This window comes from Xenia sp. Carnegie-2017, unplaced genomic scaffold (assembly GCF_021976095.1).
Source record: "Xenia sp. Carnegie-2017 unplaced genomic scaffold, XeniaSp_v1 HiC_scaffold_20, whole genome shotgun sequence".
NCBI classification, from domain to species: domain Eukaryota; kingdom Metazoa; phylum Cnidaria; class Anthozoa; order Malacalcyonacea; family Xeniidae; genus Xenia; species Xenia sp. Carnegie-2017.
The window spans coordinates 13597681-13615221 of record NW_025813483.1 but is presented as its reverse complement, the minus strand read 5'-3'; the positions used below and the strand labels follow the sequence as shown (position 1 = coordinate 13615221).

The following is a 17541-nucleotide window of genomic DNA, read 5'->3' as shown; positions in this document are numbered from 1 at the left end:
TGTCAACTTTGCAGAATGGTATGTCGGAAATGTACGGTGACTCACGGCGGGTTACGTGTACATTTAAAATTCAAAATTTAACCCAAACTGCTGAACTGTAAATGCAACTGGAGTGAATTGATAACATGGCGACCAAAACACGTCGACAAATGAAAATTTCAGTATCGACATTGTGCACTTTGTAAAACGATTTAATCGACTATATTTCACAATGGGAGAAAGCGAGAGGGAAATAATGGTGGAGCCTAATTCATCTTGTTTTACAAAAAACGATTTCATGCAAGATGACTTTCAAGTTGATAAGTTCGTTTCAAATTGTAAAAAGATCGTACCTCTTAATGTGTTTAAAAAACAACTTGATGATTACATGAGACTGCTAAAGAACGCCTTGATTGAGCTTATCAATCAGGACTATGCAGACTTCGTTAATCTCTCCACTGATCTTGTAAGTATTCTACGATAACTGACAGTACTGTGTTATTATACAGTTGACTATACTATTCTATGTTAGTTGATTAAATTAAAAAAAAATTATAGGTTGGGATGGACAAAGCTATCAATAATCTCACAGTACCTCTTGGGCAATTGAGAGAGGAGATTTTGGTAAATGAATGGTTATACATGCTATTCACAAGGGATTGCTATTCACAAGGGATTGCTATCCACTTTGTATCGTTTTATTTATAATGTCCTAATTTTAACAGTCTATTCAAAGCGATTTGGACATAACAATACGATCTGTTGAGACAAAGTTGAAACAAAGAGCAGAATTAAGAGAGAAAAAGGTTCGAGATGATGCATTATCAAACATTTCATAAGAGACAGAATGTCATTTAATAGATTTCTTTAGGTTTTTACCCAGAACCTGCTCAACATTACACATTGTATGGAAAAGATTGAGCGAGTCTTAAAGACTTCTGTTACAACAGATGAGAGCACGGACAGGTAAAACAAAATGTAAAGCAAAGCGTATAATCTTTTGACTATTTTGCAATTTGTAAGGCAACTCTATACCATGCTTGGGAGAAGTGAAGGTACAAATTTTGAAAATATGATTATTTTGATTGGCATTTAGACATAAAATGTGGCATTTAGTGAAAATGCATATTCCTTGGCGAGTAACTTTTTTTGGGTTGTATTTTTGTCATATGATTTCAAACACTCTGATATGTCTCACTAATATGTTACTAGTTTTTCTTAATGTTAAGGAGAGTTTTCAAATAAGCAATAAATTTTTCAAAGCTGTTTTGACTCCTTAATTTTTACCCTGCGCACTTAATCTTGTTGTTTAAATACACTGAAAGTTAACTCACTAACCTTCATCATAGTTCCGAGCAAGGAGGTGGTCACCTCATTGAGAGGGTTGCCAGTGACTTTAACCAACTCCAGTTCTATGTCACCCAATGCCAGGGACATCCTATGGTGGAAAAAATAAGATCAGTATGCAAAGTCATTTTTCACATTTCCTTTTATAATAATGTTGATGTTTATTGTCAATTAAATTGTGTAGCGTATATCTGAGATTACAAGTACCCTTCAGAAGAATCTCGAGACATCTTTTCAAGAAGGATACAAACAGGGAGATATCAAAGTTCTTACACAATGCCTTCGGACATATGCCATTATTGATAAAATATCTTTTGCTGAGAACCTATTTCAAAGTTTTGCAGTCAAACCTTACATGAAGGTATAAATGGGCAAATTGACTATTTCACTTAAATTGATTTTTTTTTCAAACACAAGATAACTTGTCATCAATGATATTTCTTAGATCATAAATGAGCAATCACTAAAAGCAAATGGTAATGGACTGCTTGGGATGTATAAGGACATACTTGCATTTATCCCAAACTACTGTGGCAAACTTATTGATATTACTTTGGGGAAGACATTGAGTGCCCATGATGTATTAAATGTGAATGAGAGCATGCAAAGCATTACGGGATATAATTTTATTATCAATTCTGTATGGCCAGAAATATCATCAGCCTTACAAAACAACCTAACTTCAATATTTGCTGCTGGTGATCCTGTTATCTTTCATAAGGTTTGTTTTTGTTTTACCTGAATCATTTTGAAGGATGTTATTTGAACCTTGTGTATTTGAGCCTTTCATTATGAAGTTTTGTATCTCTCGCTCGTTTCACAAGCTGTGTAATGTTTTCATTTCTAGTTCAATTTAAAGTCAAATTTTAATTGAACTCGAATTTCCCGCCATTTTTTGAGCCTACGGCACTTTTATTTTGGTCAGCAACAAAAAATGTACCTTGTACCCAATTGTTCCTCCTGCTGTCCTCTTCTTGTCTCTTGAGACTTAAAACGTTTTACCGTCCATAAGATTTTTATCTTTCCTAATTTTTTTTCAGTAAAACATTCGTCACGAAAGTCCTGAAGAAGCCGTTGCTTTTATATGTACATCCCCTTTGCAAGAAACGCTAATGCTGAGAGAAATAATGTTTCAATAAAATTAATATTTTAAGTACAATAAGAACAACTTATTAATTGAACATTAGAACAAGTGAAAATGATTTCGTGGTACAAAAGCTTTTGTTATTGTTTTTGCCATCAAAGAAAAACTTTTAACATAAAACTGCCGTAACAGTCTCCTCACCTCCCCCCAAGAAAAAGAAAGTGTTGTGTTTTGCTAAGCGTTATCGATATCTTCCTCTTTCAGAATTACACGACAAGTATGAACTTCTTGCGAGAATTTGAAAAGTATTGTCGTTCAAAAGAAAATATTCTGAAACTACGAAGTCATCCATCTTATGTATCGTTTATCTCTCGTTGGAGTTTACCCATTTACTTTCAGATAAGGTTGGAAAAACTGATTCTTACTGTTCACATTACGTTATCTGTAAAAAAGGACATCAATAATTACTGATCCGAGGAAAGGCCGATCCATTATCTTCAAGCAGAGTAAAATCAATCTTAACGATAATCCAATACCCTTACGATAATCCAATCCCAAATGAAGGTTTTCTATCTCCTAGGTTTAAAGAAATCGCTGGCAGTTTTGAAAGCTCAATGTTGAATCAGTGTTCTGTTAATCAAGGTATACAATGAGCACAATCCTATTACAATCCTATCATCATCCTATGGACAACTTGATATCCTTTCTAGGATATAACTATAACAATAGTTGCTCTATTTGCATTGTTTTTTTTCAAAACGGTCGTGATGAAGCTAAATGATTGCTCTATCTAGCCTACATTTCACTATAGTTTCTCAAACCAATATCGATTCCAGCTATTTGACTTTCCTTACAACGGAGCACAGTATAAGTGCCCTTTGTGTGAGCAGTTAACTCCTTGTAAAATCCAATATCTAAAAGATCCTAAATCAATACCATTTTATTCTTTAGAAGAAAATGGTCTATGCATAAATGTGATACAAGAATTCTGGAAATCTTTCGAGAGGTGTTGGGATGAAAAAGTTTTCCTCTTTGCATTATCCCATCGTTTTTGGAAACTGACTTTACAGGCATTATAATCCTTCATGTTTTCAGCAATTCTTACTTTTGTCTATTCAATCTAAAACTCTAGTAGTGATCTTCAATTTTCTTTTATAATCCCAGCTCATCTCAAGGCTAGCCGAGTGGCTCAAGAGTTTAAAACTCCGAGAGGTATTGCGTACTCTGTGAGATGATTGCTATTGTTTAAATTCCTTTATATGTTGCAATATTCACCTTCAGCAAATCAACGCCACGAACAAGAAACCACCGTCTGCTTCCTTGCCAGCTTCCTCTGAAGGGGATCTGGAAACAAGCACTTCAAGTCACGTGACTATGACCATTCTACTACATGTAGTCGCTGACGTAATGGAAATTCTTAAAAAGGTTGAAGTGATTGCATGATTTGAATCATCTGTATAATGATTTTGATACACTACAATCCTGTAGGATCGGTATTAGGTTAACCGTCTCAAATTTACACGACACCAAAAGAGATCGGATAAAATAGCACCTCAAGAATTTCTTTGTAGCTTCAAAAAAAACGTCTGAACAGATTGAGCCTGGACTGATTTTGATGAATAATCTCCTTTTTATCACAAGACCTACCACAAAAAATCCGAATTTATAAATAAAATGTATCTTTCCCTAGATCCCTCACTTTTGGGAACATACAGTATTGAAGAAACTTCCTGACATTAGCAGAAAAGAAAAAGACAATTTGAATGGTAAAAATAATTTGTGTTAATCTGCTGTATAACTTATATATTGTTATCAACCATAGAGAAGTGTATGTTATACTGTAATGAGCTATAGAGAAGTGCGTTGTGTTGTATGTATTTTATGTAGATATATTGTTAAACAAGCGCTGTTCACAACTTCAAGAAACATTACCGTACATCTCATCATTGATTGTTCAAAACGTCACAACTTTGTGTTGCAATTTTTTGGATGGAGCCAAAAACATTCCTCGTTTATATAGAAGGACAAATCGTGAGGTACACTCACTATCTAATCAACCTAAGCAGAAATACGAGCACAAAGTGTTATTTCAAATACAATAGCATTTCTTTGATGCCAAACCAAATGACAATGAGAACTTTTAACCTTTTTTCTTGTGACAACACATTTTTCCCAACATTTGGCATTCTCCTTAATCAAAAAGCTGAGAATATGCTATGGTGTCTCCATCTTCATAGCCAAGTCATACCCTTCTAATCTACAAGTCCTAATGGTTGTTTTCATTTTACTTAGGCACCTTTAAAACCATCCTCATATATCAACAATGTTATTGAGCCATTAAAAACTTTCATGACAGAGAATGAAACCATAGTGAGTGCTGAAAGGTTGCAAGAGTGGTTGCTGATGATATCAGAGAATGTGGCAGCAAAGTAAGTAAAGTAGGAACAGCTAAGAGTGAGGTAGACTTGAAATAACTTCATTGTGTTTGCTACACGTGGAAAATGATAGTATAGCCTGTATGGGCATACTTCATGTCATTTTAAACATTTGTCCAAAGCATTGTTTTATTACTCTTACATTGCTTGATACTGTCTTTCAGGTTCTATAACCTTACATCTGAAGTGCTGACATCAATAAAGAGAACAGAAGACAGTTTGCTGAGGTTGAAACGCATTCGTAAGAATGACATTGCCACAGCAAATGTTTCAATTACTGAGGGCGACAAGATAACTGATGATGACAAGATTAGAATGCAATTTGCCTTAGATACAGAAGAGTTTGGGAAACAGGTAATCATCAAATAAAGAGGAAATCATCAAAATAACATTAACTAATACTTTCACTCTTTAGATTTCATTACTTGGGATCTCTGTGAAAGAAGTTGCCTCTTACAAACAACTATCTGCTTTTGTTGAGAATGCGAAAAACACTTCAAATAGTTACACCTCAACATAGTTAGAAAACAAATAAAATTATTCTCGCCATCAAAAGAACATGTCAGTTGTTGCATATTTTTTAACATGAGTAAGAGGAGAGGTGTTCATGATATCATTGTAGCATCTCATCTCTTAATATCATTTCTTGTGAATATTTTTTGCTTAAATCCACTCATATTTCTCCTCTAATGAACTTGTATATCAATGATTACATGATAAAGCTATGTTAAATATATGTAATTTAAACTAGTAAAGGCCCTTGATTAAGGTTGACACTTTCCTTTGATAAATTTTTGACAAGTTGCCATGTAACTTGATCTCCTGTCATTCAAAACATGATGAAAGTTATAACTCCACTCATGGTACATATTCAATAGTTATCAACCATCAGGGTTGTAACTCTACATGTCCAATGATACATATTCAATAGTTAGCAACTATCAGGGTAGCAACTTTGCATATCCAATGGTACATATTCAATAGTTAGCAACCATCAGAGTAGCAACTCTACATATCCAATGGTACATATTCAATAGTTATCAACCATCAGGGTAGCAACTCTACATATCCAATAGTTATCAACCATCAGGGTCGCAACTCTAGTCACGGTATAGTCAATAGTTATCACCCAACTGCACCTGCACCAAACTTTAATTCTTTTTCAAACTGTTCACCAGACAAAGTTCCATCAATTGCTTCACAATTGTCATTGAAAACTGAGTAAGCACTAGGCTCCCATCGCTTGCGTGTTCCACTCTTCATACTTACATACATGAAGTAGAAGAGTGAAAAAATGAAGAAGACAGAACCAAAGTTGATTTGGACAAAAAATCCAAAACAAGAGCACCATAAAATAAACTTTAGAAAGACTCTTAAGCGCGGATACAAAACCACATACTCCTCGGAAATGTCGGCACTAATGTTCTCGGGAAAAAGGCGATTAGAGTTAGACTCACTTTTACCAATACTGGAGCCAAACACGTTCTTACTTGCATTAGAAAGAGCATTAGCAAACGTCCATTTTTTTTGATAAGCCTCCTTTGTCTTTTTGGCTCTATACTCTGCTAGCTGCTTCTCCATTTATGAAGTTTTACAAGTCTGTTTTTAGTAAATGAGTAATAGTTGTACATTCATAAATTCTTCGCGTCTTTTTGAAGCAGGGAAACGAATGATCTTTAAACTTAGTCGTTTCCAGGCCGTTCCCTGACGAACGAGACTTGGGAAGAAACTGATCTTGGTCGATACTGAAATATGTTTATTGCATAGAAACCGAAACGATGTTTAAAAGTGGCAAAAAAAAACAAAAAGTGAAAGAGACAATGAAGTAATTGGAGAATATCTTCTTAAAGAATACAAGATGTTTGGTTCTACATTTCACATTTGTAGAGTAAGTATAAAGTATGTATTAATAACTTCGTAGGGACTGGGGAGTCCATCGTCGACTGCCAAGAGAATTCCTCGAATCTGTCACTGCCAGGGAGTCCTCAGTCATTACACGAAGTCTGATTGCCCAAATACACGAAACCTATATTATTGTTCCAGACAGTACTATTGAAATATCGCCAACAGAAAGATTACACTGATGGTTGTAGTGAATTTGATCGATCAGCGATGAATGGTAAATACGTGTTGGCAATTCGTTCTAATGATCATTTCATTAATTAGCCAGGTCACCCTCTTTGATTTTATGTTCAATGTTGCAAGAATTTCATCAGTTGATTGAAGACTACACCAAATTACATTGAAACAAAAGATTAATTGAAGACAGTATTCATGCAAGTAATATGTCAGAAGCTTAAAATGCAAACTGTGAACAATGTAATGTAATTGTTTGATAAAAAATAGTTTCAAACTGACAAAAATCATTCAATTTTATTAACAGAATGTTTAAACAAAAAATACATAGATTCAATATGCGCATTAACTTCAAAGAACTACAATTTCAAGACATACACCTATATCATAGTGGATTATAGCCATGTCCAATAAGGATCTTTGAAAAACTATAACTAATACGAAAATTATGGTCATAAAGACTGTGAGAGAATTATATGGTCATTTTCCCTTGATCAGACTTTCTTTCCTAAGGTCATCCATATCAGTTGCTTCTATATATTTGATACTATCAAATACTTTTTTCAACTCAGCAAATGTACTTGCGGTCATCATCTTCTTCTTGGCTTTTGCATTGTCTGGGGCCCTTAAGTCACACGATAATAGTTATACATGATTGGAACTTATTCTCAGGACCAGCCATGAATAGTTTTGAAGTAGAGATACTCTCTCTTCATTGCAACGGCATAAATGAACTTACTTGCAAAAAGCATAGGCTAGTCTACTAAACAAATAAGTTTACTTGACTTATTGTAATTTAAGCAACTAACAATATAAAAAAGTCATGTGTGTGTATGCATTACGAGTTGAAATATAGCTAAAATTTTTACTGATACTAACCACTTGATCAAAATAAGTTTTCCTTCATAGTCGTACAATGCATAACAACAGTCAGTTTTTCTTGCTTCATGAGAAAAGTATTCATGTAACTTTTCTATTGGACAATCACCATGAACGCTGTCTGCCTCTCGTTGAACTACAGTTTTCTCATCATCAGAAAAACCCATCACTAACAACTTTATGGGATGCTTTTGAAGCTTCATTTGATTAAAGATCTCTTTCAAACTTCCATCAACCTCAATTCCTGACTGCGCCTAAAAAGTTACAACTTTTTCAGTCCAAGTTTTATACTACACTTTCTTCCCTCTTAAAGACACATATGTTATCTTTGTAAGATTTCAGTATTTCAGGACACACATGTATGTCCTAACATTAGTGGTTTAAATTAAAACACGTTTTTGTTCAATATCAAGGGTAAATATAATAATACTTGGAGTAGTTTCCCAGTTTTAAGAGCTGATAGCAGAAAAAAGGTAATAACTAAACTTATCAGGGAAGTAACTTGAAAGATGTTTGATTGCCCCTGATTTTTCAGGTTAGTAATATGACTAAGAGTATTTCCAAAGCACAAGTTCACTTTGATTGAAAGATAGAGCATGTTTAATTGCTTATTGACAGACAGGACCTTAGAGAAGTAGTAAAGGGACGTTTAGGTACATAATAAATACTGCCAATCACAGTAGATCTAATGTTGGCTAAAATGACATTAAGAACATTTCTTATATCATGACAGTCCACCACGTATCAATCGCTCATATGTACATTCCAACGACTAATCAAAGCAGCATATTTTGAAATGTTGAATAAACAATTATAAACCATCAGTTTACGAACTAATTTTCTCAAGATCCATAAATGCCGCTTTAAGCAACAAAAAATTTTAACTTACTCACGATGACATACAATGTGCCGTGTGTTGGTAGATTATGTACACTAGTCAACTTAAGACACCCTCGACACACTTCCGACTAACTTTAAACATCAAAGATTTATATTTACTAAAAATACAGATTAACATTTGCAAGTTATACTCCAGTAGAACGACTGGATGTTAAAGGAAAGAACAATAATCTTTAGGTTCGATATTTGTGGAGTAAACTCACTAAAACATGCATGAAAAAGTTTATAGGATGTATCATTCCAAGAACCTAGAAGTCGTTTATATATTAGCATCGTAAATACGTTAAGTAACAAAATGTATACATTTATTTATGGTTAATACAACTTATGTTGTTTTAGAATTACATACCATTTTGTTGTAAGAGTATGATCAGAAGCAACCGATAAATGTTCTCGATTACAGCAGGACGCACCCAGTATAAAGTTTGTGAGAGCAAAGAACAGCAATGTGACGTCGACCGGACAAACTTCCTTCCTCCATTTTTGAGCCACGTGGTACATTTCTGCAAGCTCATTGGTCAACAATGACGATTATATGTCCATATTTGGTCATGGTAATGACATTACCTTTTATGGAAAGCATGGCAAAATGCGAATAAAATACAAAATATACATAAAACATTTGAAAGTTATAGCGAGAAATTGGGAACTTTAAAACAAAATACAGTAAGAAAATTTCAACAAAATACAGAACACATTATTTGAAACGCATTACAAACGTATTGCCGAGAAGTGCTTTTCATAATTTCATATGAAAACTTATGCTTCCATCTGAATGCTTCCATCTGAATGGGTGCTTTTCGGTCATTCCTCAACTTCCTTAGTCACTGATCCATCAAGATCACAGCTTATACATTTTTCTTTTTCACCGTTTCATTAAAAAACATTGAAAACAAGACGAATGTGAAATAAAACATTTGTCAGTAACACTAAAATTACACATCACCATTAAACGCTTTTTAAATTCAATTTTTTTTACATGATAGGTTGTTCCTAGACTTCTACACGTAAAAATTGGACTCCCACGTTAATCCCTTTTATATTTGAAAAATAATTGCTAAATTCCATAAAATAGTTACCAATCTAATTAATCTTCAACAATCTCGATAAGTAGATCACCTGCCTGAATAGTCTCACCATTCGTGACCGCGATTTGCGAAACCACTCCCTTAACTGGTGACGTCACATTTGTTTCCATTTTCATAGCGCTAAGCACAACAAGTGGATCACCTTTATCCACCTTCTGTCCTTGTTTTACCCTAACAGCCACGACTTCTCCTGGCATTGGAGCACCCACGGATCCCTTATTGTCGCGATGAGCTTTTGGCCTCGTTGCGACTTGCTAAAATTAAAAAAACCAAACAAAAGACAATTTAGTGAAAAGATAGAAAGAACACAAAATAAAAATAGTAAAAGATTTAAAATCAGTTATCTCAACAAACAGTATGTACTTTGAGCTTCTACAATAACAAAATGTAAGTCATAAAACAACACGTATTCCATACAAGAATTACACTAAATACCTCGATTCCAGTCTTATCAGTGATATACACGGCTCGCAATTGCCCATTCATTTCACAGAAAACTTCGCGCTGTCCATCGGGTAAGAGATCACCAATTGCAAGAATTTTCACGTTCAGAACTTTACCATCCTCAATTTCAATATGAAACTGTTCTCCTATTTCGGGCCCAGTCAGGTAAAGTCGTGTCGGCAATGGCTCCATCGGTCCAAACTCATCTTTAAATCTCATGTACTCTCTGAAGACACTGGGATAAAGCGCAGCGCTAACAACGTCACATTCACGTATATTATTGTCACCTAAACCAATATAAATCTCATGTCGATAGAAAAACATGGCTAATGAGGAAAAAGCCTGGATATCAACAGCCAAACGATAAAAAATATCAATGCAATAATCATACCGTGCTCTTTCTTCAATTCTCTCTCTAGCTTTTTAAAGTCCAACTCTTCCATACTCGCCCCAGGTCTTCCATCAACTGTCGGTTTACCTTTAAGAACCTACATAGAGATAAATGATGAATAAAGTGGGTAGCTGGTGGTTTGGACAAATATATGGAATCGTCAACTCACCTGTGTCCTTAGAGGTTCAGGAAATCCACCATATGGTTGTCCTAGCTCTCCTTGCATAAAACCAACAACTGAATTAGGAAAGTCTAACTCACTCGCTTTGGCCAGAACGTCATGTTCATCCAAATCATTTTGAACCATAAACTGTGCAAGATCGCCAACAACTTTTGACGATGGCGTCACCTGAATTACAGAAATATGAACAATTACGAAGTAGTCGGAGAATTTCACACAGGAAACCACTAGTTCTAAATAAAAGCAAAGAAACCAATATTTGACTTTCACAAACTAAACTTACCTTGATCACATCACCCAGAATGCGATTTGCGATGGCATACTTCTTCTTCACTTCTGTGAACTGGTCATTGAGACCAAGACTGAAAGCTTGAAATTGAAGATTTGTGTACTGACCACCAGGTATTTCATTCTCATACACGTCAGAATAACCACTCTTCATCGTCGTCGTACATTCAAATGGTGCATACAACAACCGTGCTTGTTCCCAATAACTACTATAGTCGAACACTTTATCCAGCGCAATCCCTGCAATAACGATTTTACGATTCACATCCTTACAAATTCACAGTCATACATAGAGATTGTTGGTAGTTCTTACCTGTATCTACTTTTGTATTCTGTACAGACGCAATAACAGCACCCATACTTGGTTGTGACGTCATCCCGGACATGGAATCGACTGCAACGTCAACGACATCGGCTCCAGCCTCTGAGCAGGCAAGCATAGACGCGACACCAGCTCCCGAGGTATCATGGGTATGTACATGAATAGGCATGTTGGGAAACTCGGCACGAAGAGCTCCGATCAATAGTCTTGCGGCTTCGGGTCGCAAGAGGCCAGCCATGTCCTTACAAAAGAGTAAAATAAAGGATTGGAAGGGTTTGACAGAAGTGTTGCAACAATAGTGTATTGCTTACGCTTTAAGATTATATATTTATTTAACAATTATATTAATAAGGATGCTCACATCCCTTGTGTGTTTTACAGTTGGATTCTGCCTGCATCATGCCATCATTAAAATACACATACATAAACATACATATACACAAACAAAAAAGTACAAAAGGTAAGGATAGGCAAAGTGTAAAGTTAGGGCAAGGATATCAAAAGTACTTTAGGTAACATAAGAGTTGTATAGATACTTAGTGATGCTCGTAAAGTCAAAATCATACAAGTATCCTCAACCACTTGACTCTCACCTTGATGCAAAGGATATGCGTTCCACCTTTCACTAGTTCTCTGGCGAGCTCCATGTAGTACTCAATAGTGTATTTTGTCTTATTAGGATCAGCTACGTTTCCGCTGTACGATATTGCGGCCTCAACTACACCCCCAGCAGCACCTGCAGCTTCCATTCCCAACTGAAAACGCACATTTGTTATAGGTGAGCATTAAAATTAAACAATCAATTACCATAGTAGTCATGATAATAATACCTGAAGATTAGGTACGTAATTCAGCGAATCAAAAACCCGGAATATATCCATCCCATGTTCCACAGCAAGCTTGCAGAACTTATAGACTACATTATCTGGGTAACTGGTGTAGCCTACAGCATTCGCTCCTCGCAGTAACATTTGCAAGGGCACATTTGGGATGTCCTGGCGCAGCTTTGCTAATCGATCCCATGGACACTCGTTCAGGAATCGCATTGCCACATCAAATGTTGCTCCTTATAGAAATTTCAAAAGAAATCGTCCAAATCAAATGAACAACAATGTCGAGTATAGGAACGAGATACTGATTGTTAAAACATTTTGGCAAGTGCTAGAAATTATGGCATTCACAAACATAACATAACTGACTCTTTGGGTTTACTTAAGTTTGACAGATAATGAAACCCAGCACATATATATTGCCGATATATTGTACAGTGACTAACCTCCCCAGCATTCGACACTAAATAATTTCGAGAAGTTCGTGGAAACGAATGGGGCAATCTTTCTTAAGTCAGTCGTACGGACTCGGGTCGCCAAAAGCGATTGGTGGGCATCACGAAACGTGGTGTCCGTTAAGAGAAGGGATTCGGTATTCCTTACAGCACGCGCTAAGCCTTCTGGACCTTCTTGCGTGAGAACATCTTTGAAGCCAGGTGGTCGATCACGGGCGTTGCTCACAGGTATCTATAGAAGTATAGAAATTATACTTTTTTATGCTTGTTTTTAGCTTTTTATCTCACCATGCTATCATCAAAATCCAACTCACTCCACGATAACCACAAACTTGCTTGACCAGCACCCCTACCCAACTAAAGCTTTATCTTACCATAGCTGTCATAAGGTGCCATGACAACTAAAACTCATCAACATTTTGCAGACAAAATATTTTAAAGAATATTTATATATTCGTATTTCCATATTAAATTAATTAAACAACTAACAAATAAAATACCACTACGAACGATATGCTACACACATCTAACCTTTGGTACTTTTGGTTCAATTTTCTTGGGTTTGGCGTCGGTCGCTAAAGGCGTGACAGGACCATTTATCATTACATTACCTAAGTAATGCAGTAATTTCTGAGCACGATTCTGACTTCCAGCGATGGAAAGAAGGTGAGGATTGTCGTTGATGAAATCGGTGTTGACCACACCATCGAGGAATTCAGGATGTTCCAATACATTAAGAAGAAATGGAATGTTGGTCTTGGAAAAAAGAAAAAATCGCGTGTCAAAATCACATCAAAATCAAGGAGTATTTAACGAGTATCTGTTGATACTATTTCAGTTTTTTTATGTTCTACCAACAATAATTCCTAGTTCTATTTCATCACTTGTGACGTCGTGACGGAGTCATACGAGATAGCACGCGCCTGCTCACATCACATCAGTGTACGCCAACATTGCTCTACGTCGATTACTTTGGATTAGTAATACAAGAAACCTTTTCAGATTTCAATAACACAAAAGCGTATATCTCCAAAAAAAGACCCTTTTGTGATGAAGAGGTTATTGAACGATAAATAATAGTAATGTCGGACGACAAAGTTATGAGTGATTTTAAGTTTTCTAAGCAGAGTGTATAAACGCAAACTTTTCTCAATAGTCAACAGCAATTTGAGACAGTTCACTAATTTATCCCACCGACCTTTACTCCTCGTACTCGAAATTCCTGTAGGGCACGATGTAATTTCATGGATGCATCACGATGCGTCTGCGCATGGCTGATGATTTTGACCAATAGTGAGTCGTAATGTGGTGTAATTACCGTCCCAGGAAAGACCGCTGCGCCATCCAGACGTATTCCCATGCCTTCGCCAGCTCTAAAAACCTAAAATAACAAGATTACTTGAGCTTAACAACTAAGCAATAATACTTTTTTAAAAAAACACAAAGTACGATCACATCACAAAAATCAGATACATTATATAAAGATATGACTAATAATACCCACCTCTATCCTACCAGTGTTATAAAGTTATGATCAATAATACCCACCTCTATCCTACCAGTGTCGGGTGTAAAATTATTTGTGGGATCTTCAGTGGTAACCCGTGCCTGAATGGACGAACCGGTCACTTTGACATTTTCTTGAGTCAGCCCAAGGTCAGGAAGACTTTTACCTTCCGCGATGCCGATCTGAGTTTGGACTAAATCAACCCTATACAAGATGATTGAACATAAGTATTCCATCCATTGTTTTAGAACCCAGTTCCTTCCTCACTTAAGAGTTTTGTGTGTTTATGGCAACCTTATAAAATTTAAAAATTTGTTTTTTCCTATAATTCACAAATGTGGGCATGAATTTATTTCATAAGGTAAGATGAATGAACCAATATGAACCCTGATCTGATAGGACGATACTGACAATACAAATCAAAATGCCATTCACAAACAGTATGATTGAGCAGTGTCATTGAACTAGTAGTAGTAGTAGTTTCGTATGGTCAAACTAAATGGTCAAACTAAACCTTCATGAACTAAATTCATTGAACTAAAACTCCTATATCCCATTGCATTTACAATATGCCCTATTTCTTACCCAGTAACTTCCTCAGTGACGGTGTGCTCAACCTGAAGTCTGGCATTCACTTCAATGAAGTAATAATTTCCTTTTTCGTCCAACAAAAACTCAACAGTGCCAGCATTTTCATAGCCCACAAAATTGGCAAGTTTAACCGCATCAGATGTCATCGCTTTGCGAAGCTCGGGGTCCAAAACCGGAGCTGGAGCGATCTCAACAAGTTTTTGGTGTCTACGTTGAACAGAACAGTCTCGTTCATAGAGATGAACGACGTTGCCATAGGCGTCACCCAGTATCTGAACCTCGATGTGACGAGGGTTCTCTAAAAAATGTAGGTTTTGTCCACAGTGTTATAAACCTTACCATAATATAGTTTTGTTATAAACAAAACTATAGTGTTATAGACATGTCTCTTATTGTTACGTAACAACGCTGGTGTTTATGAATATATGATAATGAAACATAAAAGTGTTATTTTATGAAACTCATAAACAATCTTCTCACCAATATATTTTTCAATAAACAAGGAGCCATCATTAAATGCAGTTAAAGCTTCATTCCTAGCAAGAGTAAACAATTCCTCCAACTCATCTATACTCCTGACTATCCGCATTCCTCGACCTCCTCCGCCATATGCTGCCTTCAACATTACAGGAAAACCTGAATGATTTACACAAAACTCGCGAGCGGCTTGAAGATCATCAACAGGATGGTCTGTTCCAGGGATGACATGAATACCAGCTTGAATAGCTGTAGCACGTGCAGCAATCTTGTCACCCATGGTGGACAAAACTTCAGGAGTTGGTCCAATAAATTTAATACCAGAGTTGACACATGCACGGGCAAAGTCTGCTTGCTCTGAGAGAAAGCCATAACCAGGATGGATAGCATCAACATCACGTTCCTAGACAAAAGAAAATAATCAAAATGTTTTATACCAAATCACATTTTGTGATACAAAGAACAAGTCTATGACTAACCTTAGCAACTCTGATGATTTCTGGTATGTTAAGGTAAGCTGCAACTGGTGCTAAACCCTTTCCAATCAAAAATGCTTCATCAGCTTTCTGTCTATGCATGTGATTTATATCCTCTTGTGAGTAAACTGCAACAGTTCTTATTCCTTTCTCTGTTGCAGCACGAAAAATCCTGATGGCAATCTCACCTCGATTGGCCACCAATAGTTTTTTTATGCTCCCATGCTCTGGTAATGGTTTTGTGTCAACATCACCCTTGTGACAGGATTGTGTGCCATGAATGGACCGTATGCTTTGAACACCAGCAAGTCGTGAAAATTGTTGAAAGTTGACAAGGTTTATCTGACCTGTTTTAAAGCGAAACATCATCAAAGATGCACTGATCCAGACAAAACTTTCATTTGCACTAGAAAAAGATAATGTATCTGTGAAACTTGTAAAAATGAAAACTTTTGGGAAACATAATTATGAAGATCAGTTTCAAGCAAGTATTTTTTCTACCAAGAATAAACACATGTTGCAATGATAAATCATTAACAATATTTTCAACAAAAACAATGCTAATTAGCCAAGCGTGAAACACGTAGATTTTCACACATCCAAAAACATTCATCTACAGGAAACCATTATGTACACCAAAGATCAAATTTCTTTCCAATGATAAAGAAGTTGTTTTAACAACACGATATTTTATCATGCTGATGTAGCGTGACTGCCTCGTTGAACACGACCAAATAAAAGATTTATTTCAACACTGTCACTGATTGCATAAGTTTATAGTTTTAAGAAATTTCGATATATGAGTAGAATATCGTGATGTTGTTTAGTTTTATGAGATTTCTTTCTACTTTAATTATTGTGGATTAGCAAATTCATAACCATTGCAGCACCACAAATTCTTCACGAACTTTAATAACAATCACCACTATCGTGAACAGTAAACAATGTTTTAGAAAGATAGTAGAGTAAGAGTTGTTAGGTAAAAACAAGAAAGATAGACAATTGTAAACAAATACGTACCTCGATAGCTAATAATTAATTACTCAAGTGTAGCAGCTGAAAAATCAAACAGAGATTTGTAGAATAAAGAAGAGAATACAATAGTGACAATAGCTTCTCTCCTACCTTCGGCCACGTACAACACAATGCTTTTACAACTATTCGATTCTCGTGCGAGAAATCATTAAATCAAGTTGACGCGCACGCGCTAAAGACTCAACCAAACTGCTCTGGCAACTGGTAAACACAACGCAATACATGCAAATGACAGAGATTAAAATTAAATTACCAATAAAGTAGACTCCCTGCCGTTACGTTGTGTTATATATTTTAAGTATTTTCAATCCTTATTTAAGGCTTTCCTCTTAGTTGTTCGCCAGCATTAAAATGGTTGTTGAAAAAGACGCCAGTCCACAGTGACAAGAATTCTTTAAAAATGGTCTATACGCTCTTACGACAAGCAAAAGTAATATTTTAAGCATGCGCATATGAATTAAAAGTTTGCTATCCCGTTTTCTCTGGTTAAAACGTTAAATTTTGACGGCAGTATCTACATGTTTTATGAGGGTTTAAGTCTTAGTGATGACTGATGAGTTCAAAGTACAACGAAGGACATTAATCTATAAAAGCGAGTGACAGTGTTCGTTTCTATTGTTTGGTTGATCCAATCAGAAAACCAATACATATTACGTAGGTACTTAGATTGTTTTAAAACATACATAAGTGGATGAAATAAATTTTTGAAATTCTTGTGATGCTTGAAAAACATTCAATTATAACAAGCATTATTAA

At 35.8% G+C, this 17541-nt stretch overlaps 3 protein-coding genes across 4 annotated transcripts; 1 reads left to right on the top strand and 2 right to left on the bottom strand.

Moving 5' to 3' along the window:
* The first annotated feature begins 112 nt into the window (after positions 1–112).
* On the top strand, positions 113–5595 carry LOC124441976 (conserved oligomeric Golgi complex subunit 2-like). The gene is made up of 17 exons (XM_046992460.1): positions 113–445; positions 538–603; positions 705–785; positions 851–945; positions 1329–1440; positions 1511–1687; positions 1772–2047; positions 2675–2814; positions 2991–3052; positions 3362–3480; positions 3575–3622; positions 3692–3835; positions 4101–4176; positions 4298–4446; positions 4703–4839; positions 5010–5199; positions 5261–5595. The coding sequence occupies exons 1-17, from the start codon at positions 212–214 to the stop codon at positions 5363–5365; spliced, it is 2211 nt and encodes a 736-aa protein (XP_046848416.1). The 5' UTR covers positions 113–211; the 3' UTR covers positions 5366–5595.
* A 1604-nt stretch (positions 5596–7199) lies between these two features.
* LOC124441985 (cofilin-like) lies at positions 7200–9275 on the bottom strand. The gene is made up of 3 exons (XM_046992469.1): positions 9050–9275; positions 7801–8054; positions 7200–7546 (listed from the first exon to the last, which is right to left on the bottom strand). The coding sequence occupies exons 1-3, from the start codon at positions 9050–9052 to the stop codon at positions 7402–7404; spliced, it is 402 nt and encodes a 133-aa protein (XP_046848425.1). The 5' UTR covers positions 9053–9275; the 3' UTR covers positions 7200–7401.
* A 360-nt stretch (positions 9276–9635) lies between these two features.
* LOC124441973 (pyruvate carboxylase, mitochondrial-like) lies at positions 9636–16992 on the bottom strand. Of its 2 annotated transcripts, XM_046992456.1 has the most exons (17): positions 16876–16992; positions 16771–16806; positions 15754–16156; positions 15278–15677; positions 14792–15095; positions 14248–14410; positions 13898–14080; positions 13231–13455; positions 12691–12931; positions 12245–12480; positions 12008–12169; positions 11406–11655; positions 11088–11332; positions 10793–10972; positions 10624–10720; positions 10224–10519; positions 9636–10042 (listed from the first exon to the last, which is right to left on the bottom strand). In XM_046992456.1, exons 3-17 carry the CDS (start codon positions 16117–16119, stop codon positions 9788–9790), a joined length of 3603 nt encoding a protein of 1200 aa, XP_046848412.1. In that variant the 5' UTR covers positions 16120–16156; positions 16771–16806; positions 16876–16992; the 3' UTR covers positions 9636–9787. The 2 variants fall into 2 exon arrangements, with proteins under 2 accessions (XP_046848412.1, XP_046848413.1); XM_046992457.1 differs by having other exon boundaries at positions 16771–16989.
* Positions 16993–17541: the final 549 nt, after the last annotated feature.